Source organism: Nannospalax galili, unplaced genomic scaffold (assembly GCF_000622305.1).
Source record: "Nannospalax galili isolate Female #2095 unplaced genomic scaffold, S.galili_v1.0 scaffold45, whole genome shotgun sequence".
NCBI classification, from domain to species: Eukaryota; Metazoa; Chordata; class Mammalia; order Rodentia; family Spalacidae; genus Nannospalax; species Nannospalax galili.
The window spans coordinates 4,811,992-4,831,668 of record NW_008355775.1 but is presented as its reverse complement, the minus strand read 5'-3'; the positions used below and the strand labels follow the sequence as shown (position 1 = coordinate 4,831,668).

Below are 19,677 nucleotides of genomic sequence, written 5' to 3'. Positions count from 1 at the left end.
TTGTGTCACCAAATGTCCTTCAGTGCGGTTCCATCCACTGTAATCTGTTTAAACTACCAAGAGTCCCATCCTTGAAAAAAACTGTCTCTCCTCCTCCCAGCAACATCAATCGCCAAAAGTTCCTTAGGTTGGGTTGGGCTTTGTAAGAAAGGTTTCTGAGCAAGCGAGTGGAAGCAAGCTGGTGAGCAGCGTTTCCCCATGGTCTCTGCTTTAGTTCCTGTTGCCATGTTCCTGCCTCAAGTTTCTGCTCTGACTTCCCTCAATAAAGAACTGTCATACAGAAGTGTAAGCCAAATAAACTCTTTCCTCTCTGAGTTGGTTTTGGTCATAGTGTTTATCACAGCATCAGGAAGCAAACTAGAACAGGTATGAAACATGTAAATCGAGAAGACCACCTTTAACAGTGAGCATTCCCATGAAGATAACAGGTGATCCACCACAATTGCAGGACATTTTGAGACATGCTCATAGTCCCCTGGAACTAGTCGACCTAGGAGGGCAAGGAGCAAAAACTGTTCTTTATGTCCCTCTGAGCCTCAAAGTATGTCTATTAAACATCCAAGAAGGTTAGTTCCACCAGTCTGGTACTTTTAATTACTGTGTGTTATGTAGATAAAACTTGGGCAAAGAAAAATTGTTCTCATATAAACTTTACCTAGACATATTTCTTGATCTGCTATGTATAATTTGTCAGTAGGTTGTAGGAGTAATATGGTTTCCTCTGGTTTTCAAAACTAGCTAGGCATTATTTACCTCTCGCACTGTCTCACCCCTCCATCATGGTTTCCCTAATTAAGGTGCCCCCATTTTCCCCCTTTCTCCCTTAATAATACCCTTCTCCTACAGTTCCACCTCTCTTGAGCTCCTTCTTTCCCTTTATCCCCTAGGTTCCTTGTATACCCTTCCCTCCCCCTTAAACTAACCCAGTTTTTATCCATATCTCCCATATTAAGGTCTGTTTCCTACTATTCTTCTCTTTCAGGTTCTTTCTTTGCCTTTACCTCCCTGGTTCCTTTCCATTATCCTGGTTCCTGTAGTTATATCTGGATACATACTTATCAGGGTCTGGTTCTAGGATCCACATATGAGGGAGAACATATGTCGATTTTTTTTCTGAGTCTGTGTTACTTCACTTAGTATAACAGTTTCTAGTTCCATCCATTTACCTGCAAATTTCATGATTTCATCTTTCTTTACTGCTGAGTAAAACTCCATCGTATAAATGAGCCACATTTTCATTATCCACATGACATTTGAGGAACACTTAGGTTACTTCCATCTCTTAGTTATTGTGAAAAGAGCAGCAACAAACATGGATGGACAAGTGTCTCTGCAATAGGATGAGTTCTTTGGGTATATGCCAAAGAGTGGTATAACTGGGTCAAATGATAGGTTCATTTGTAGTTTTTAAGAGTTCTCCACACTGCTTTCCATAGCGGTTGAAAAAGTTTGCAGCCCCACCAGCAGTGGATGAGTGTTCCTCTTTCCCCATATCCTCTCTAGCATTTGGTATCATTTGTTCTCTTGATCTTAGTCAGTCTGACTAGGGTAGGATGAAATCTTAAAGTGGTTTTAATTTGCGTTTCCCTAATTATTAGTGATGTTGAACATCTTTTAAGATGATTCCTAGCCATCTTTACTTCTTCTTTTGAGAACTCTCTGTTCAGCTCCTTAGCCCATCTTTTAATTGGGTTGCTTCTTGTCTTGATTCTCTGTTTTTTGAGTTTGTTATATATTCTGGATATTAAATCTCTGTCAGATGTGTCTCTGGTGAAGATTTTCTCCCATTCTGTGGGTTTTCTGTTCCCAACTTCCCTGGTTGCCTCCTTTGATATACAGAATCTGTTTTAGTTTAATGAGGTCCCATTTGTTAATTCTTTCCCTTGTTTCCTGGGCAATTGATGTCCAGTTTAGAAAATCCTTTCCTACACCTGTATCTTGTACACCTACACCTGTCTTGTTTTTCCCAGTGTTTTCTTCGAACAGTTTCAGAGTTTCAGGCTTTACATTGAGGTCTTCGATCCATTTGTAATTGACTTTTATGCAGGGTGAAAGATAGGGGTTTAGTTTCATTCTTCTACAAGTGGAGATCCAGTTTTGCCAGCACCTTTTGCTGAACATGCTGTCTTTCCTCCAGTGAATATTCTTGGCCCCTTTGTCAAATATCAGATGGCTGTAATTGCATTTAGTCATATTTGGGTCAATAGACCCCATTGATCTATGGGTCTATTTTTGTGCCAGTACCATGTTGTTTTTATGACTATAGCTCTGTAGTACAGCTTAACGTCTGGTATAGTAATCCCCCGGCATTGCTCTTAGTGCTCAGGGTAGTTTCAGCTATCTGAGGTCTTTTGTGCTTCGGTATGAATCTTAGGATGTTTTTTTCCAATTCTGTGAAAACTGTCACGGGGATTTTGATTGGCATTGCTTTGAATCTATAAATGACTTTTGGTAGGATGGTCATTTTAACAATATTAATTCTTCCAATCCATGAGCATGGGAGGTCCTTCCATCTTCTGATGTCTTCCTCGATCTCTTTCTTTAAAGATTTAAAATTTTCATTGTAGAGCTCTTTAATGTGTTTGGTCAGGTTTATTCTGAGATTTTTTTTTTTTTTTTTTGCAGCTATTGTGAAGGGGACATGTGCTCTTTCTCTGATTGCTTGTAATTGGTTAAAAAAAGAGAGGTGGGGATAGCGGGCAGCTTTGTCTGGTTCCTGATTTCAATGGAAGTGCTTATAGTTTTTCTCCATTTACAATGATTTTGGCTATGGGTTTGTTATATATGGCTTTAATTATGTTGAGATATGTTCCCTCCAGTCCAGTTCTTTCTAGGACATTGAACATAAATGCATGTTGATTTTTGTCAAAGGCTTTCTCTGCATCTATTGAGGTGACCATGTGGTTCTTGTCTTTGAGCCCATTTTTATGATTTATGACATTTATTGACTTAATGTATATTGAACCATCCCAGCATCTCTGGGATAAAGCCAACTTGATCATGGTGGATGATCTTTTTGATGTGTGTCTGTATGCAGTTTACAAGTATCTTGTTGAGAATTTTTGCTTCAATGTTCATTAAGGATATGGGTCTATAGTTTTCTTTCTTGGTAGTATCTTTACCTGGCTTTGGTATTAGAGTGGTGCTGGCTTCATAGAAGGAATTTGGAAGTTCTCCCTCCATTTCTATCTTTTTGAATAAATTAAGTAGCATTACATGTAGATCTTTAAATGTCTAATAGAATTCTGTTATAAATCCATCTGGTCCTGGACTTTTTTTAGTCCACAGGTTTTGTATAGCTGTTTCAAATTCCTTATGTGTTATGGGATCTAGTTTCATGTATCTATTCTGTTTGACCAGCATCTTTTCTTGAACATGGTATCTTTTCTCAATGTGTAATTTTGATCCCTTTGTCAGAAATCAGGTGGTTGTGATGTTTCCCCTTTCATCTCTGATTTTGTTGATTTGGAGCATCTCTTTCTTCCTTTTGGTTAACTGGGGTAGCAGTCTGTCAATCTTGTTTATCTTTTCAAAGAACCAGCTCTTAGAATTGTTGATTCTTTGTATTGTTTTCTTTGTTTCAATTTGATTAATTTCTGCCCTGATTTTTGTTACTTCTTCTTGTGTGCTGGGTTTGCGTTTCGTTTGCTGTTGCTTTTCGAATATGTGGAGTTGCAATGTTAAGTCATTTATTTGTGTTCTTCCCGATTTTTTGATGTAGGCACTTAGAGGTATAAAATTCCCTCTAAGGACAGCTTTCAGCGTGTCCCACAGGGTTTGTTGTGTTGTATTGTCCTTTTCATTTAGTTCGAGGAATACTTTTGTTTCTTTGTTAATTTCTCTTTTGACCCATTCATCATTCAGGAGTGTGTTGTTTTAATCTCCATGTATTCATTTGGTGATTAGGGCTTCTTCCGGTGTTGATTATAAGCTTTATTGCATTGTGGTCTGATAGAATGCATGGAATTATTTCATTCTTTCTGTATTTGTTGAGGTTTGTTTTGTGCCCCAGTATATGATCGATTTTGGAGAAGGTTCCATGGGGTCCTGAGTAGAAAGTATGTCCTTTGGTGCTTGGGTGGAATACTCGGTAGATGTCTGTTAAGTCCATTTGATATATGGTATTGTTTAATTCAGATGTCTCTCTGTTAACTCTCTGCCCTGTTGACCTATCTAATGGAGACAATGGGGTATTGAAGTCCCCTACTATTAATGAGTTGGGATTAATCTGGGTCTTAAAGTCCTGTAGTATTGTTTTTATGAAGTTGGGTACACCAGAGTTTGGTGAATATATGTTCATGATTGTAGTATCTTCTTGATTTATTTTTCCTTTGATCAGAATGAAGTGACCCTCCATATCTCTTTTGATTAGTTTTAATTTAAAGTCTGTTTTGTCAGATATTAGAATTTCTATACCTGCTTTTTTCTTAGTACCATTTGCTTGGTGTATTTTTTTCTAGCCTTTCTCTTTAAGATAGTGTCTGTCCTTGAAAGTGAGATGTTTTTCTTGCAGACAACAAAAAGATGGGTTTTGTTTCTTAATCCAGTCACCTAGTCTGTGCCTTTTGACTGGGGAGTTCATTCTTTTGATATTTAAAGTTATTAATGAAAGATGAGTATTGAATCCTGTCATTTTTATTTCTGTTTACATTCTTGATATAGCTGTACTTTTCCACAGTTATACCTTCATTGAATTTCTTTTCACAACCCTTTGGGTATAGTCGTTCCTTTCTTCAGCTCTTTATATTGCTTCCAGAACTCTCTGAAGGGCTGGTTTTGTGGACATGAATTCCTTCAGCCTATTTATGTCATGGAAGATTTTTCTTTCACCTTCTACTATAATAGACATTTTGGCTGGGTATAGTAATCTGGGTTGGCATCTGTGGTCATTTAAAAGTGGGAATACTTTGGTCCAGCCTCTTCTGGCTTTCAGTTTGCACTGAAAACTCAGCTGTAGTCCTAATGGGTTTTCCTTTATATGTGACTTGTGTCTCTTTTGCAGCTTTCATTATTGTCTCTTTGTTATGTATGTTTAGTGTTTTTACTATGATGTGCCATGGAGAGTTTCTTTTCTGGTCCTGTCTGTTTGGTGTTCTATATGCTTCTTGTATTTGTATGGGCATGTCTTTCTTTAATTTTGGGAAATTTTCTTCCACGATTCTGTTGAAGATCTGGTCCATGCCATTACCTTGGGATTCTTCTCCTTCCCCTATGCCTATCATTCGTAAGTTTGGTCTTTTTATGTTGTCTCACAGTTCCTGCATATTCCATATTCCGTATTTCTTTGCTTGAGTGGTCTAGTTCGTCTACTTTGTCTTCCAGTCTTGATATTCTCTTTTCCATTTCATTCATCCTATTGGTGAGGCTTTCTCCTCTTGTTTCTAATTGGCTTACTGAGTCTTTCATTTCCTTCTTCATTTCAGCGTTAGTATTCTTCAATATTTCTAACTCTTTTCTGAATTCATTCAGAAGTTTATCCCTATCTTCCTTCAGTTCTTTGATATCTTTGTTTGTGTGTTCTTTAGATTCACTGAATTCTTTTATCATGTTTATAATTGTTCTTTTGAGTTTCATGTCCTGCATTATCTCTAGGGGGTTCTCACTGTACTCCTCTAGAGGACTATTGGTATTTGGTGGGGATATGTTATTTTGGTTTTTCATGTTATTAATTTTTCTCTGTGATTTTGACATGTGAATTTCTTTTGTAGTTTCTGATTCTTGTGTGAGACTCAAGGCTTCAAGTTTAGGTCTGCTTCTTTTTGTGAACTTTATGTGTCTTTGTGATTTACTTTTTGAGTGTGAAAAGCTGGTTCCTCTAAGCTTCCAGTTCTCTCTTTTGATTTTATATTGGAGTGGCCAGAATGCTTTTGTCTTCATGAGTTCCCACAGAGGTCCAAGTCAGATGACGATCAGATGCTCTCAGGCTTTCTCCTACAGGAACAATTTTGGCCTCAGGAATTTGGGGGTTGGACTGTCCTGGGAGCCCTGCCTAGGAAAGATGCTGGTCTAGGGCAGCTTGTGGATGTCCCACCCAGTGATACAAAGGAATATAGGGAGGGGAAGCAGCCACAAGGGCCCCTGGGGACTGCACTGAGCAACTAGGTTGGTCTGGATGCAAAGAACCAGTAAGAAGAAAGGTCAGCCCTGGTGTACAGGAAAAGAGGCTGGTGGGTTGTGCAGACCCAGGGAAGCAGAAGGAGGTGAGGGTGGGGCCAGGCCCAGAGAGCCCCTGGGGACCTTGAAGAAATTGTGCTGGTCTGGATGCAAAGGATCAGGCAGCATTGTTGGTTCCTTCCTCGTGTCTGGGTCACCAAGACAAGGAATGGGACAGGACCCAGGCTTGGAGGATTGACTGGAGGAGGCGGAGATGGGAGAGTGAACAAGGCTTGGGGCAAACCTACCCAGGAGACGGAGGCCTGTGGAGAGAGGCCTGCAGGTGGTGCAGGCCCAGGAAAGCAGAGGGAGGTGAGGGTGGGGCCAGGCCCAGAAGCAGTGTTCCTGGGGACCTGAGGAGGAACTGAGTTGGTCTGGATGCAAAGGATCAGCAAACAGTGGTGGTTCCCCAGGTGTCTGGGGCGCCAAGACAAGGAATGGGACAGGACCCAGGCTAGGAGGAGAGATGTGGGGGTGAGGGGGGTGGGGGGTTGGTTATGGGAGGGTGAATGAGCCTGGGGGGGGGTCAAGGCGGAGGGTGTGATTGACTTACCCAGGAGAGAGAGGTCTGTGGGTCTGAGGGATTGAAGATAACATTTCTTTCTAAATTGGTTCATTACATATCCAATCCAGTCAGAATCCCAGTAAAGTTGTTGTGAAACTGGAAAAGATGAACTGAAAATTTGGTTTTTAAAATATTATGTGTATATATAAATTAAATTTGAAAAGCAAGGTTCCATTTTAGAAGACCATGCAAGAATAATGGAATACTTTGACCCATTTAAAATGAAATAAAGTACTCCTATGTAAGTCTTAGAAAAATAATACTGAGTCCCAAAGCAAATTGCAGAGGTTTAACAAAGAACCATTAATAAAATTAAAAGCGTAAAATAATACAATGTGTGGTAAAGCAAAAAAGCCTATCAAATTCAAGATGGTATTTATATACGAAAGTGGCATACAAATATAATTAAGGAGGGCTATGTACCACGTAGCCTGACCTAGCTTTCTGTTATTTTTAAATAAAAATGTCTGAAAGTAACATGTAATGAACTGTTAGCAGTGAGTGACTATCAAGCAATGAGGAAATGGTTGAATAAATTGCAACACTTATGTACATTTGACACATTTCCCTGCCATTTCAAAAGAATGAATATTCACTGTATGAGGAGATTTTAAAGAAATATTACTTATGATAACAAGATGTCAGAAAATAGGAATCAAGACATCTCATTTTAATAAATAATACAGTGAGGCTGGAGAGATGGCTCAGTGGTTAAGAGCACTGCCTGCTCTTGCAGAGGACCCGGGTTCAGTTTCCAGCACTCACATGGTAGCTAACAACCATCCATGATTCCAGTTCTAGGAGATAAGGTGCCGTCTTGTGACCTCCACAGGCATTTCATGACATGGGTTCACTTACACACATGCAGGCAATATACTCATGGACATACAGTTTTAAAATAATAAAGTATAAAAATAATACAGTGAAGAAAATACCATGTAAGCATACATATATATATGCTTGTATCTGAGCAGATGAATAGTAAAAACACAGAAGGATTCATTCTAGGCTGTTATTGCTGATAACAGACGTTGAATAAGGTGAGAAGGAAGGAAGAGCAGAGGGAATGTGGAGTTAAGAATATAAAAAAATAAAAACACATTGTCCAACATGGGTAATGGGATTTTGTTTGTGTTTTTGCAGACTTTTATTCATATTTTAAGAATTTTTTTTTATGTGTATGTGTGTGTGCCTGCTTGTCTGTGTGCCCCATGCATGCAGGCACCTATAGAATCCAGAACCAGGGCATTGGATCCTCTGGAACTAGTGTAATAGGGGGTTGTGAGTCACCTGATATGGGTCCTGGGCACTGAACTGGGGTCTTCTACAAGAGCTCTTAAGAACTGATCCATCTCTCCAGCTCCTTACTTCTATTTTCAAAAGATTACAGAGCATGAGAACTGACCTCAGAGAGTTTGCTATATATTTGTGACTATGTTAGAACTGAACTCAGCAGAAAGCCAGCCCCACAGAGATGCCCCTCAGAGAATGAACTATGTTTTGTTCTATTTGCTAGAATCTTGAAACAAATGATGTAATCAAATTAAAATGCTTTTTAATTTTTCTCCCTTGAAATTTATAGTTCATTTGATTCTAATTTCACAGAATTCTTTTTGTTAATAAATATAAAGTAGTTACATTGTGCTAGGTGATATAAAAATGCCAGTAGATATAAGTAACAATTATAGTGTTTTATAAAATGAGAGCCTTTTTCAGAGAAACTTGAAGTCTTATCCTCAGCCCCTGATCCCATCATGGGAGACAATAAGGAACAAATCTGCCTTTTTTTTTTTTTTTTTTTTTTTTTTTGCTGCTATTGTTGCTTAAACTGGCATCTTAATGTAGATAATTCAAGTTAATGGATAATTCTTTGAAATTTTTGTTTTTTCTTTTCAGTATGCGAGATGACAGAATTCGAGTAGAAAGAATGGATAATGTGTATTTTGAATTCAGTCATGCTTTCCAGGCAGTTACAGAATTTTATGCCAATGAGGTAGTTGACAGCAAAGGTAAGTATTTTGTTCATATTAGCCATATGTCCTCAAATTACACTGATTTCAGATGGCATAAAGGTGTGAGCGTGACTTTTAGTTTAGTGCCATGTAGGAAGCCACTAGAGTGAGTAGCCAGGGGAAGAGCTCCCTGTTCAGGGCTCATCTAGAACACCACTACAGCTGGGCCTGGTGGCATGTGCCTGTTATAACCCAGCACTAAGGAGCCTGAAGCAGCAGGACCTCCAGTCTAGCCTGCCCTAGGCTTGTGGGTAAGGCTTCGTCTCAACAGAAGAAAACTAAACAAAACCAACCCAATAACAACAAACACCTCTGTAATGTTTTCTGTTTCATTTGTGACCATTTAGTCACCTGATCATTTAGATGCAGATTCACTTGAGTGAAAGGAGTTGTTGACCAACTTTTCTTCATCTTCATCTTTAAAGATATCTCATCACTATCATTGCTTTACAGAATATTTGATAAATATTTTGGTGAAGGCTAGCATTTTGAAAGGTTGTTTACCAGATTTAAAGTACCAGAACATCAGTGAGAGGACCTAACATGTTAGGTAACCATCTTTTGTTTCATTCACATTTTCTGTCAGGTATTAGTGCCTGATTTTGCTTGTATCCCATGTACCTGCCAATCTAGCTTATGTTGGCATCTATTTTAAGCATGATAAGGTGAGTAGACATTTTTTTCTCTTGATACAAACTTGTCCTCTCTCTAGTCCTCATTATACCCCATAGGGAGGAAATTTGTCCTTGCCACATGCTATGGAGCCTTCATCATTAGTCCGTTCTGTAGCCCCTACTTAAGCCTCAGTATTGTATTATTCCCCTCACCTAGTCTTCAGTGTCTGCTTGCATACCCCTTTATTTTCTTAAAAAATATTTTATTTATTATTTATTTTATGTGTATGAGTGTATTACCTGCATGTATGTAAGGGCACCCAAGTCATACAATGCCCGAGGAGGATGTTGAATCTCCTGGACCTGGAGTTACAGATGGTTGTTAGCTGCCATGTAGGTACTGGAAACTGAACCCTGGTCCTCTGCCAAAGCAACCAGTGTTCTTATCTGTCAGGCCATCTCTCCATCCCCTGCATACCCTTTTAAATCACATGATATTTTGTCCAGATTTAATCCATCTCTGAGGCCATATCCCACTTCTGACTCCAGTATGAAATAATATTAAAGGTTTATCTTGGTCCAGATAAGTACAAGACTGCATCATAAGACACCATGATCCATTTTGGGCCTCAGATTCAGTTAAAGGTTTTTGAATGGAAAACCACCTGACTGCAGGCCTCTCAGTGTGAGTTGTGCTCATAGCACCCTTTACAGAAGTCCATATCACCACTGGAGCTTAAGTTTCCTCCTTCTCCAGGTGACAACTGATATGTGAGGGAAGCAGGCTCATCTGGTGGGTATGAGTTGCCCTGGCTTAGAAGTTCCATGCCTTCAGCAATCTTTTGCTCAAGTTTCTGTAAAGAACACATTAGATAAGTCAGTGCACTCAGGGAAGGCCAACACTCTGGATTTGAGTATTTATACTTCTTCCCAAGCCAGATGTAACCCATTGACTTCAGAGCATTTTTACCATAGACAGGACAACTCCTAACACAGTGGCACTCCATTTTTACCAGTTTTCCAGGGAAACAAAACTAGAACACTAAGTCAATTCTCAGTAGAAGGAGAAGGTCCTAGGTATTTACACGCTAATTTTATAAACAGGTATACTTTATTTCTAAAGTATTTCGTAATACTGATATCCAAAGTGCATTTTGTGATCCTTTTCTAAAAGTAGTTAAGTGCTAAGTGCTTACTGTTTAAAAAAAAAAAAAAAAAACCGAAAAAGAAAAGCTTCAAACAGCATAGTTGTGTATAAAGAAAAATGGAGAAGTTTCTGCCCTCCGGTTTTTCCCTGCCCTTTCCCTTGTCTGTCCAAGGGGTAATCACTAACAGTTTGGCATTACCCTTAAGAAGTCTTATGAACAAGCCTACCTGTATCTACATAATATTCCTAGTTAGTGTGTTAAGAGGTAATAAAGGTTAAGGAGGAAATAAGCAGAGAAGATGGTGTTGAACTTTAAAATAGGACAGCATAGGAAAGCTTTGCTGAAAATGCAACACTTAAACAGAAATATGAACAGAGAAGGAAAAATTAAGAGGAAGAGCTATCTAGGCATGTACAAGAATAGTATTTCAGGCAGAGGCAAAGTTAAATACAAAATGCCTTATTTGAGGGGTACTGGCATGGTTATATGGAACAGCAGGAGTCTGCACACTGGAACAGAGTAACTGAGGGGAGATTAGGAGATGAGTTTAGCAGGAAAGAGGAGGTAGAAGATGGATGGATCATGGAAGGCCTGGCTCGTTGTGCTTAAGGACTTTGACAACTGCTCTTGGTGAGTTGACTCAATTTTTCAAGGGAAGTAGTCTAATGATCTCATTTAAAAAACAATTTCTTATGTTGCTTTAAGAGTACCCCATAGGGCCAGGGATGGTGATACCTACCTTTGATCCCAGCACTTGGGAGGCAGAGGCAAGTGGAATTCTGTGAGTTCAAGGCCAGACTGGTCTACATAGTGTGTTCCAGACTAGGGCTACACAATATGACCCTCTCTCAACACCCCCTCCTCCGCACGTAAAAAATCTCATGGGTACAAGGTATCCAGATGGAATGCTGTTATACTCTCCACTGCCTGTGGCCTTTGCAGTGTGCTGTAGACAGCCTTCTATGTTAGTTCAGGTTGCTCTCAGTAGTACCTTTAAAGTAAGGTACATAATAATCCAGACGTGCCAGAATTTATTTAACTGTTACCATGTGGATGTTTATTTAGATTGTGATTTTTTTTTTTTACTATTTAAAAAGATTTGCCAATTTATTTTCTTACACACACATCCTTGACATATAGTTTGAAGTATTTATGGTAAAAGAATTTGAGCATTTTTCTGTTTTGAAAGAAATGTTATTTTCCAATAAAGATTCATTTTACTGAAAAATACCTTTCTTTCCCATGCCATAAGTTATTTGTATAACACTTTAGTTCCAAAGTGCAAGTTTTGAATATGTGATATAAATTATTGTTAATAAAAGTACTTACTGTACTTTTATTAATAGTAATAATATTGAGGATATATATTCTGTTTTAGGCTCTCAGAGTTTCTCTGGTGTCATTAACTTGGAGAAACCTGTAATCTGCTCCTTGGCTGCCATAATAAGATACCTCAAGGAATTTAACCTGGAAAAGACTCTGTCCAAACCTGAGTAAGTATGTCTCAAAAAGATGGAGGAGCATCACAGTCAGACGTTCAGATGTCATGTGCACAGCAGCTTGCTTGTTATTGATAGAATGCTTAGGAGGGTACGGGAATGAAGTGCTCCATATTGTTGCTGAAGAGTAATGAATATTAATAGAATTCTGTCGAATTGTTTTCATGTTATCACTATTTGATATACAGTATTCACTGTAGAACCTTGCTGCTTCTAACCAGATTAAGATAGTATTAAAAAGAATTCATAAAATTTCATTGTTTTCAGCGTGGGGTAGGGGTAGGGGGAGATGGCTCAGGGGCTAAAGCACTTCCTGTGAGAGCAATAGGACCAGGGTTCAGATCCTTAGAACTTGTATGAATGCAAAGCTGCTTGTAAATTCAGCTTTGGAAGGCAGAGACTGGGGATCCTCAGGGCAAGCTAGTTAGCAAGACTAGCTATGTCTGTGAACTCTGGGTTTGATTGAGAGACTCTGCCTCAAAGAATATAGTGAAAGAAGACTTGAGGAAGATTCCCACCTTCAACCTTGGGCCTCCACATGCATATATACACTCACCCATACACAAGTGCATCCACACATGGGAACATGCTACATACATGCACACCAGATACACAAATGACATGTGAAAGAGGAAAAAAAAGCTTCACATTTTATTTGTTCTTATCCTTGGTTTCAGTTATTTTATAGATCAGAAAGCTGGGATAAAGGGGCCAGCTAGTAACATAGATGGCTTTTCATAAGCATAATTAACTTTGTAGACTTCATAAATTTCAGACCTGATAATTGACAGTCTAAGAATATGCCAGGTTAATGACTGATGAGTAAAAGAAGACAGTGGTGTAATTTTTGCGCCTTTCTATGTTCCACCTTCACCAGCTTGTCTTTTGGCTGTGTCAAGAATCATCCTGATCTGTAGTTCCTGGATAAGTAGGATCCTTCTTGTTCTCCATAGGTGGTTGGGCTGATAGGAGCTAGCTCCATAAAATGGCAACATCTGAGATGGGTAACAAAGTTGTGCTGGTTCAAGGTTACTGGGGAGAGTGGAAGAAAAGCAGGTTCCTTAGGAATCTTACTGTAATGGTTTTGGTGTGTGTTTTCCTATGTGGTTTTTCAATAAAACAGGCTATCACTTCTTTGGAAACAATATATTGAGCCAAAATAAAATAGGTGAAAATAGCACATCCCATTGTATGAAGTTAGAAGCATCTGAACAGAGCACACACAGGGGAGGTACAAAGATGCATAGTGATAATGGGCAGGTTCAGAGCAGTGGCGTATTCCAGTGGAGAAGGAAAGAAGACAACAAATTGCAGAGGACATGGAAGAGTGGAGTTGTAATGGGCTTACTTTTTAATCTGTATTTTGTATTATTCTGTGTATGGGTAGTAGTTACTTTCATCATTGTGCCCAACATACCTACCAGAAAGGCAGAAATGAAAGAAGACTGAAACCTGTTTTAAAATGAGCCAAGACAGTAGGAAAATTGTACTGGATGTGAAAGAACTTAAAGAAATAGGAAAGCCTTGAAATGAGGTGGGAGAATTTAAGACAAATTAATAATTTAGAATATCAGCAGATTCACCAAGAGGAGCATGGTGGTCAGTACAGTGCTTAGGTTTTTAGAGAAGCTGAAGTCAGAACAAGGGGTACTCCAACTAGTCAACATAGCTGGATTCCTTAGGATGGGCTGGCTGTGACCTTGGCACTTGACTAGAGGCAGGACTTAGAATGGGAATGTTTGTATACTAGTCCTGGATGAGAGGACCTGTGTCTAAACTGTGCAGTCATTTGTGGTGAATACCAGCTTTCTTTAGGGAGCTGGGATTTTCCTACACGGAAGGGAAAGAGTGGCTCTGTGACTGACCAGCCTCTAATAACAAGCCTGAGAGCTGAGGACCTCAAAAGCTTCTGGGTGGATGAGTCTAACACATGTTGTTACAATTCATTGCTAGGGAAGCCAGCACATCTGAGAGGACACTGGGATGCTTGCCCTTGCTTTCCCGGGGACCTTGCCTCCTGTTTCTTTTCCCTTATCTGGGTAGCTTTGTAATATTTCACTATAATTATAGCTGTTAGTGCAACTGTATGTTGAGTTCCACGTCTTCCTGACAAGTCATTGACTTTGGTAGGAGTCTTTGGGGTTGGATATCTACCTTTATTTCCCCCTCTAGTAGACTTACCGGCAGCATTGAGGAATGCAAACTTAATTTTTTGCTTAATTTTAAATCCACTTAATTTTGAAGTGAAAGTACAATAAAATTAAAGTTTTATAATGCAACTTATTCATAAATTAACTGCCACAAAGTTAGATAAATTATAATTTATGAACTCTGAAAACTACACAGATCTGCTATAGACTTTGTACGTGACATGGTAGAGTGTCTTGGTCTTCCTTTCTACTTTAAAATAATAATTGGTTGATTTATTTAGGTAAGGGCTTTTCAGAAAGATTTGTTTGGCATTTTTCAGAAAGTAAGGTAGGAGAGTTAGAGTCTCTTAAATTATTTTCCTCCCAGTATGACACTTGAGGAAGGAAGGCATCCTGTGTATTTTTGGTACTGAAATACTAACCAAGTGTTTTCCCATTTAGCTACAAGATTTCTATTCAAATTCACACAGCATGAATTCTGGCTGGACATTGTTTATGAGGTTCATGTCAAAGCGCATAACCTTTGGCATCTTCCACAAGTATAAATAATTCAGAATTGCTTGAATATTTTAGACCAGTAATCATATACCACATACTGTTGAGTTCTGGAGGGTGTTGGCAGATAAACAGACTCTTAGTTCAGATGTATAGAATTCCTCCTGGAAATGCAGTGGCAAGAAGGAACTTTCTGTTGTGTTTGGAAAAGTCCAAGTTGAGCTCCAAAGTATTTACCAACCTAACATTTGGGAAATTCCCAAAGCATAGTTAGTCCTTAAAGCTGCTTAATAATTTCCACAGGAACCAGTTGAGTTGAAGATTGTGCAGTAGTTGCTATCTCATTGAAGCCAGTGGAGATGTCAGCTTAAAGGAACTCCTCCTTATTGCATCCAATTTGAAATTTGGGTTTCTTGTTCAATTATGACAAAAAGAAAAATAATAATAGCAGTAACAAAACCATGACCAGCCAAACAAACGAACAAAACCCCATGAACATAGCACATTAATACTTTAATTTTAAAAGCCCTTGTGCGAGGAGAGATGGCTCAGCCATTAAGACCACCAGCTGCTCTTCAGAGGGCCTAGGTCCTGTTCCCAGAACCCACATGGTGGCTACAACATTCTATAACTCCAGTTCCAGGGAATCTGACGCCCTCTTCTGGCCTCTGCATGTATTGCATCCATGCAGGCAAAACACTCATACACATAAAGTAAAAATTAATTAATTTAAACCCACCCTTGTTTTTTCTCTATGAAGATGTTGGATTGCGGGCTGATGTAAGCTGATTTGGTTGCTCAGCTGCTGGTTTTCTTTTCATACTGTGGGTGTTGAAAGCCTCCAGTAAGTATATGTAGGTGAAGCCTCGAGGCCTCCTTCCTACTCCCCTCCGTTCAAGATAGTATATTGATCCAAATGGAATTCTGCTATGTGTTTAGATACTTTTTGGCAGGCAGGCACTCAGAAAGGCTGATAACTTTAGCTCCATGAAATTCCAGTTTTCTCTTTTTTTTTGTCTACTTGTTGGCAGTACTTTGCTTAAGCAGTTGCCTTATGTGTCTGCATGGAAGGAGCAGGGTTTAGGTTTCTCTGCTAGGGTTAAGGAACACAACCTTCAGATAACTGGGGGGCCAAAGTATGATTCTAGAAGCTTAGGCCTAAAGCATCATCCCCAGGAAAGGGACTTCAGGCTCAGGATTATTATCCCCTGTTCATGGGGGTGTGAGCACCAGCAGAGCATTTCTGGGTCATCGTCACATCTGTGCTACTTTTTCCATCAGTGCAGAATCGTCTCTTGGTGGCTTTGTGTTGGTAGAAGCCCTCTGAGATGCTGGATTATAGCTGCTTTCATGGTCATTCTCATGCCCACTACACAACCTCAGATTCATGTTATCAGTCACTGGGGTGATGGTAGTGAAGGTGGGGCTCTCAGGAGGTGATTAGGCCATTTAGCACCCTTATAAAAGAGGCCCGTGGACCCACCCAAGGCACTATCTATGAGGAACAGGCCCTTGCAGACTCCAGATTTGTCGAATCCTTCATTTTGTACTTTCAGGCTCCTACAATTGTAAGCAGTAAATTTCTGTTGTTTATAAATTTCCCAGGCTAAAGTACTTTGTTATAGCAATCCAAATGACTGAGATAGCAACTAAACACCTTATCTAGGGTCTATTTTGTCTTAGGGCACTCACATGTTAACTAATCATTGGTGGGGTGTAGTTAGTTAAACCTGTCTGGAATGAAAGTGCAAAACCGTCATTTCTAACCACATAAGGAACTGGTTAGATTCCAAGCCAGAGTCCAGGCTGCCAGCCCTTCTAACTTGGATTTAATCAAGAATTTATGTGAACACCTGTCAGCTATATAACCTGTCGGGGGTCCTGCCCCGACACAGGAGCTGGGGAAAGGGAGGTGAGCTGTCCACTGTTACCCGCGGCCTCCCTGGGAGACAGTCAGATGGACAGGGAGCCAGTCAAGCAGGAACTTGTTTATTGCAGGCGTCACAGAGCTTATAAAGGCAAAAACCACAAGCGGGGAAACCCCTCCCTGGCAGAGCGTCCAATCATTTTAAAGGTCAACTTGAGCATGCAGTCCCTTATTCATTGCAGAGCATAGCGTTCACAAGGTGATCACATGCTGCCAGGATGGCAATTCTTCCAAACAAGTCTGGTCATGCCCGGGACGTTTCCTCTAGGCGCCATCTTGCCTCACCCCTGGCCTCAGGCCCCCGCATCTCTCCCCCTGTCTTGTTTTAAAAGTGAGGTTCCTCAAGGATAGCCCCGGGGACGGGGAGCATCATCCCCCTTCCCCTCCGCCACTATGGCCTCCCTGTCTTAGGTCACCTCTCCTTGGGTGCTGAAGTTGCCTGTCCTTGGGTAACCATGATAGCCCTCATGGCCCCTGTCTTAGGTTCATCAGTCTGGGAGTGTCTTACCCATCATTGGGATTAGCCATGCATTTAGATGTCGGAGGTCTAGCCCATAAGGGGGCAAAACAACCTGGGTCCTCAGGCTAACTCAAGCATTCATGCCTGGACCTGTCTTGGGGAGGGGCCTGAGGGTGACTGGGTGGCCAGGGCGAGTTGGACCAGAACTTTCTTCGTCCGTTTCTGTTTTTTGATAATTGAGCAGAGGCACCTGAGGAGAACAAAAGCCAGCACAAGCATTAGAAACATGTTCCCATACCTTACTGAAAAAGGATAAGTCCATTGATAGGACCAGCGCCTGGGTATAATTTAGAGCAATAATCTGATTGGTCAGCAATATGGAATAATTAAGAAATTGTTGGTCCCAGTGGCCGTGAATATAGTCCGCGAGTTGTAGGCGTTTTAGTAATATTTTGAACTCTATAGGGGGTGAGACAAAGTGACTTAAAGAGAGGGTTGCAAGCTAGGAGAGCCATGTCTTTGGTAATTGCTAGCTCTTCACTTAAGAGATCAGTCTGCTGTTGTAACACATTAACTGCCTGTTGAAGATGCTGATTAATAAGGGACTGGGTGTGAAGGACGGAGGAGGTCTTGGACACAGCCCCGTTGAGTGTCTCCACAGTAGTGGAGGATTGGGTAATAGCTACTGTAGTGGTGGCGGCTGATCCCAATGCAAGGATGATAGCGGAGATGAGAGCGGCAGTGATCCCAAAATCTCATTTTACGCAGGGGGCTTGTGACAAGGCTGTTCGCTCTATGAGGGTGACAGCATGGAAGTGGGTTGTATTGGTGACCGGAACCCAAAGGGCCCCGGGTTCACGCATGAAAAGGACTATGTGGAGTGGATGGTTCCAGCAGGCCACCAGGACACAGGTGGTGTTGGTATCGGAGTAGTTGAGTTGTCCCCGAGGGTCGGAGGTAACATTGTCTAGCAATAAGGCAAACGGGGGTGTAGGGGGCCAGGATGTTGAGCAATCAGTGGTTGTTTGGATGTCGTTTTTGGCACAATTGCTGGGATTGGTGACCTTGTAAGTGCCGTTAGAAAGCTGAAGGCCCTGTTGTGCCAGTAATGGCCTCATACCCAGGCAGGCGTGTGGGCCACAGAGGTCCCAGTTACCAAGTATTGATTCGCGGTTGGTAGGGGAGACCCTAACACCACAGGGAGAGGTTGGGGCCAGTTGTCTCGAAGATACTAGGGGGTGATTAATGGGGGAACAGCTGAAGCAGCAAAAGGGAGGGGTGGCATGGTTGGGCTTGGGGTGGCATCTCTGCCATGGTATGGGGAACACGAGGAAAAAGGGTGCGAGGGAGCATGTGCATGGGCAGCTGGGGAGCGGTGGTCGTAGAACAGTAGGGCACAATGGAGGTGGGGGGGTGCCAATCCCCCACGTCCCTGTACCAGCCTTTGCCCCCAGTGCTGCGAGGACCGATGCTGTATCACTTTTGTTGAAGGTAGGGGAAAGGCCCTGGAGCCTAAGCATGTGACCCGAGGAGGCATCGCCAGCATAATCCTGGGTGGTCAGGTTGAACAGCCCAATGCATGAGGATGCGTTGTTGGTAGTGAAGCATAGAGTGTCACTTAGGGGCCAGGAGCCATTGAGTGGATCCCAGGAAGGAACTGGGTCCATGGTGGGGAAGCCAAGCATAGAATTAGTTGAATAGAGGGTGGGGTAAGTTGGGGAAGAAAGCGATAGGGGCAATAGTATAGGCGGGGAAGGGACCAAGGACCAGAGGTCCTCAGCTTTTATCTGACCAATGGCTAGCTGGAGAAGGAATACCATTATTGACAGATTTTGGTCAGCCATCTATTGAGTGTTCTGTAACTTAGCTATCAGATCTTGAATAATGATGGTAATGATAAAGATAATGATGGCCAGGGCAGCAGTGGCGAGCACGGCAATCAAAGCCTTCCATCCAAAATACTCCATCCTGTAAGACATAGAAATCCTCCTCAAAGGGCTGTTACCTTTGGGACAGGATTATTCATGCATCTTTAGGTTCCTTGCAGGTACCCAGATGGGTTGGGGTTCATCCATGGGAAATATGCATCCAAACCTCCTGCCCATAGTAAGGAGCGGGTCGGGTCCTCGCCGTTGTCCCTTTCCTGGATCCTTCCATTTGACCAGTGCCCCTGGTCTTTGCTCCTGACGCCCCCAATGTTTTTGGAATCGAGATTCCAATTGACCTTTTTGAAAATTGAGAATATTAATGGTAAATAAGGCCAAACCTTGTTGTTGGTGGGGGCTTGCTCCCCCTTTTTCTTTTTGTAATTGGGTCTTTAGGTCCTGATGGTTACATTCTATGATAGCTTGGCCCTGGAGGTTGTAGGGGAATCCCCGTGTTATGGTGGATTCCCCATAAAGAGAAGAAGTCCTGTAAGCTTTTACTTATGAAGCATGGTCAGTTTTAATCCTTTGAGGTAATCCCAGCATAGCAAAGCACTGGAGGAAGTGAGGCTTTTCTCCTATATGGGCAGTAGCCCAACAGGCATGTGAGAACGTGTCATTAGACACGAAAACATACTTGAGTTTTCCAGAAGGAGTGTAATGTGTGACATCTGTCTGCCAAAGAGAGTTAGGCTTCAGCCCCCTAGGGTTTTCCCCTGGTCTTTGGAG

The 19,677-nt window shown here is 41.2% G+C and overlaps 1 protein-coding gene across 1 annotated transcript in view; it reads left to right on the top strand.

The window, feature by feature from the left end:
- The window catches only part of Msh3 (mutS homolog 3), a 228,423-nt gene that overhangs the window by 81,516 nt on the left and 127,230 nt on the right, over positions 1–19,677 (top strand). The window contains exons 9-10 of the mRNA XM_008853317.3: positions 8,615–8,727; positions 11,871–11,985. Of these exons, the coding sequence (XP_008851539.1) occupies positions 8,615–8,727; positions 11,871–11,985 (228 nt within the window). The remainder of the gene's footprint in view (positions 1–8,614; positions 8,728–11,870; positions 11,986–19,677) is intronic.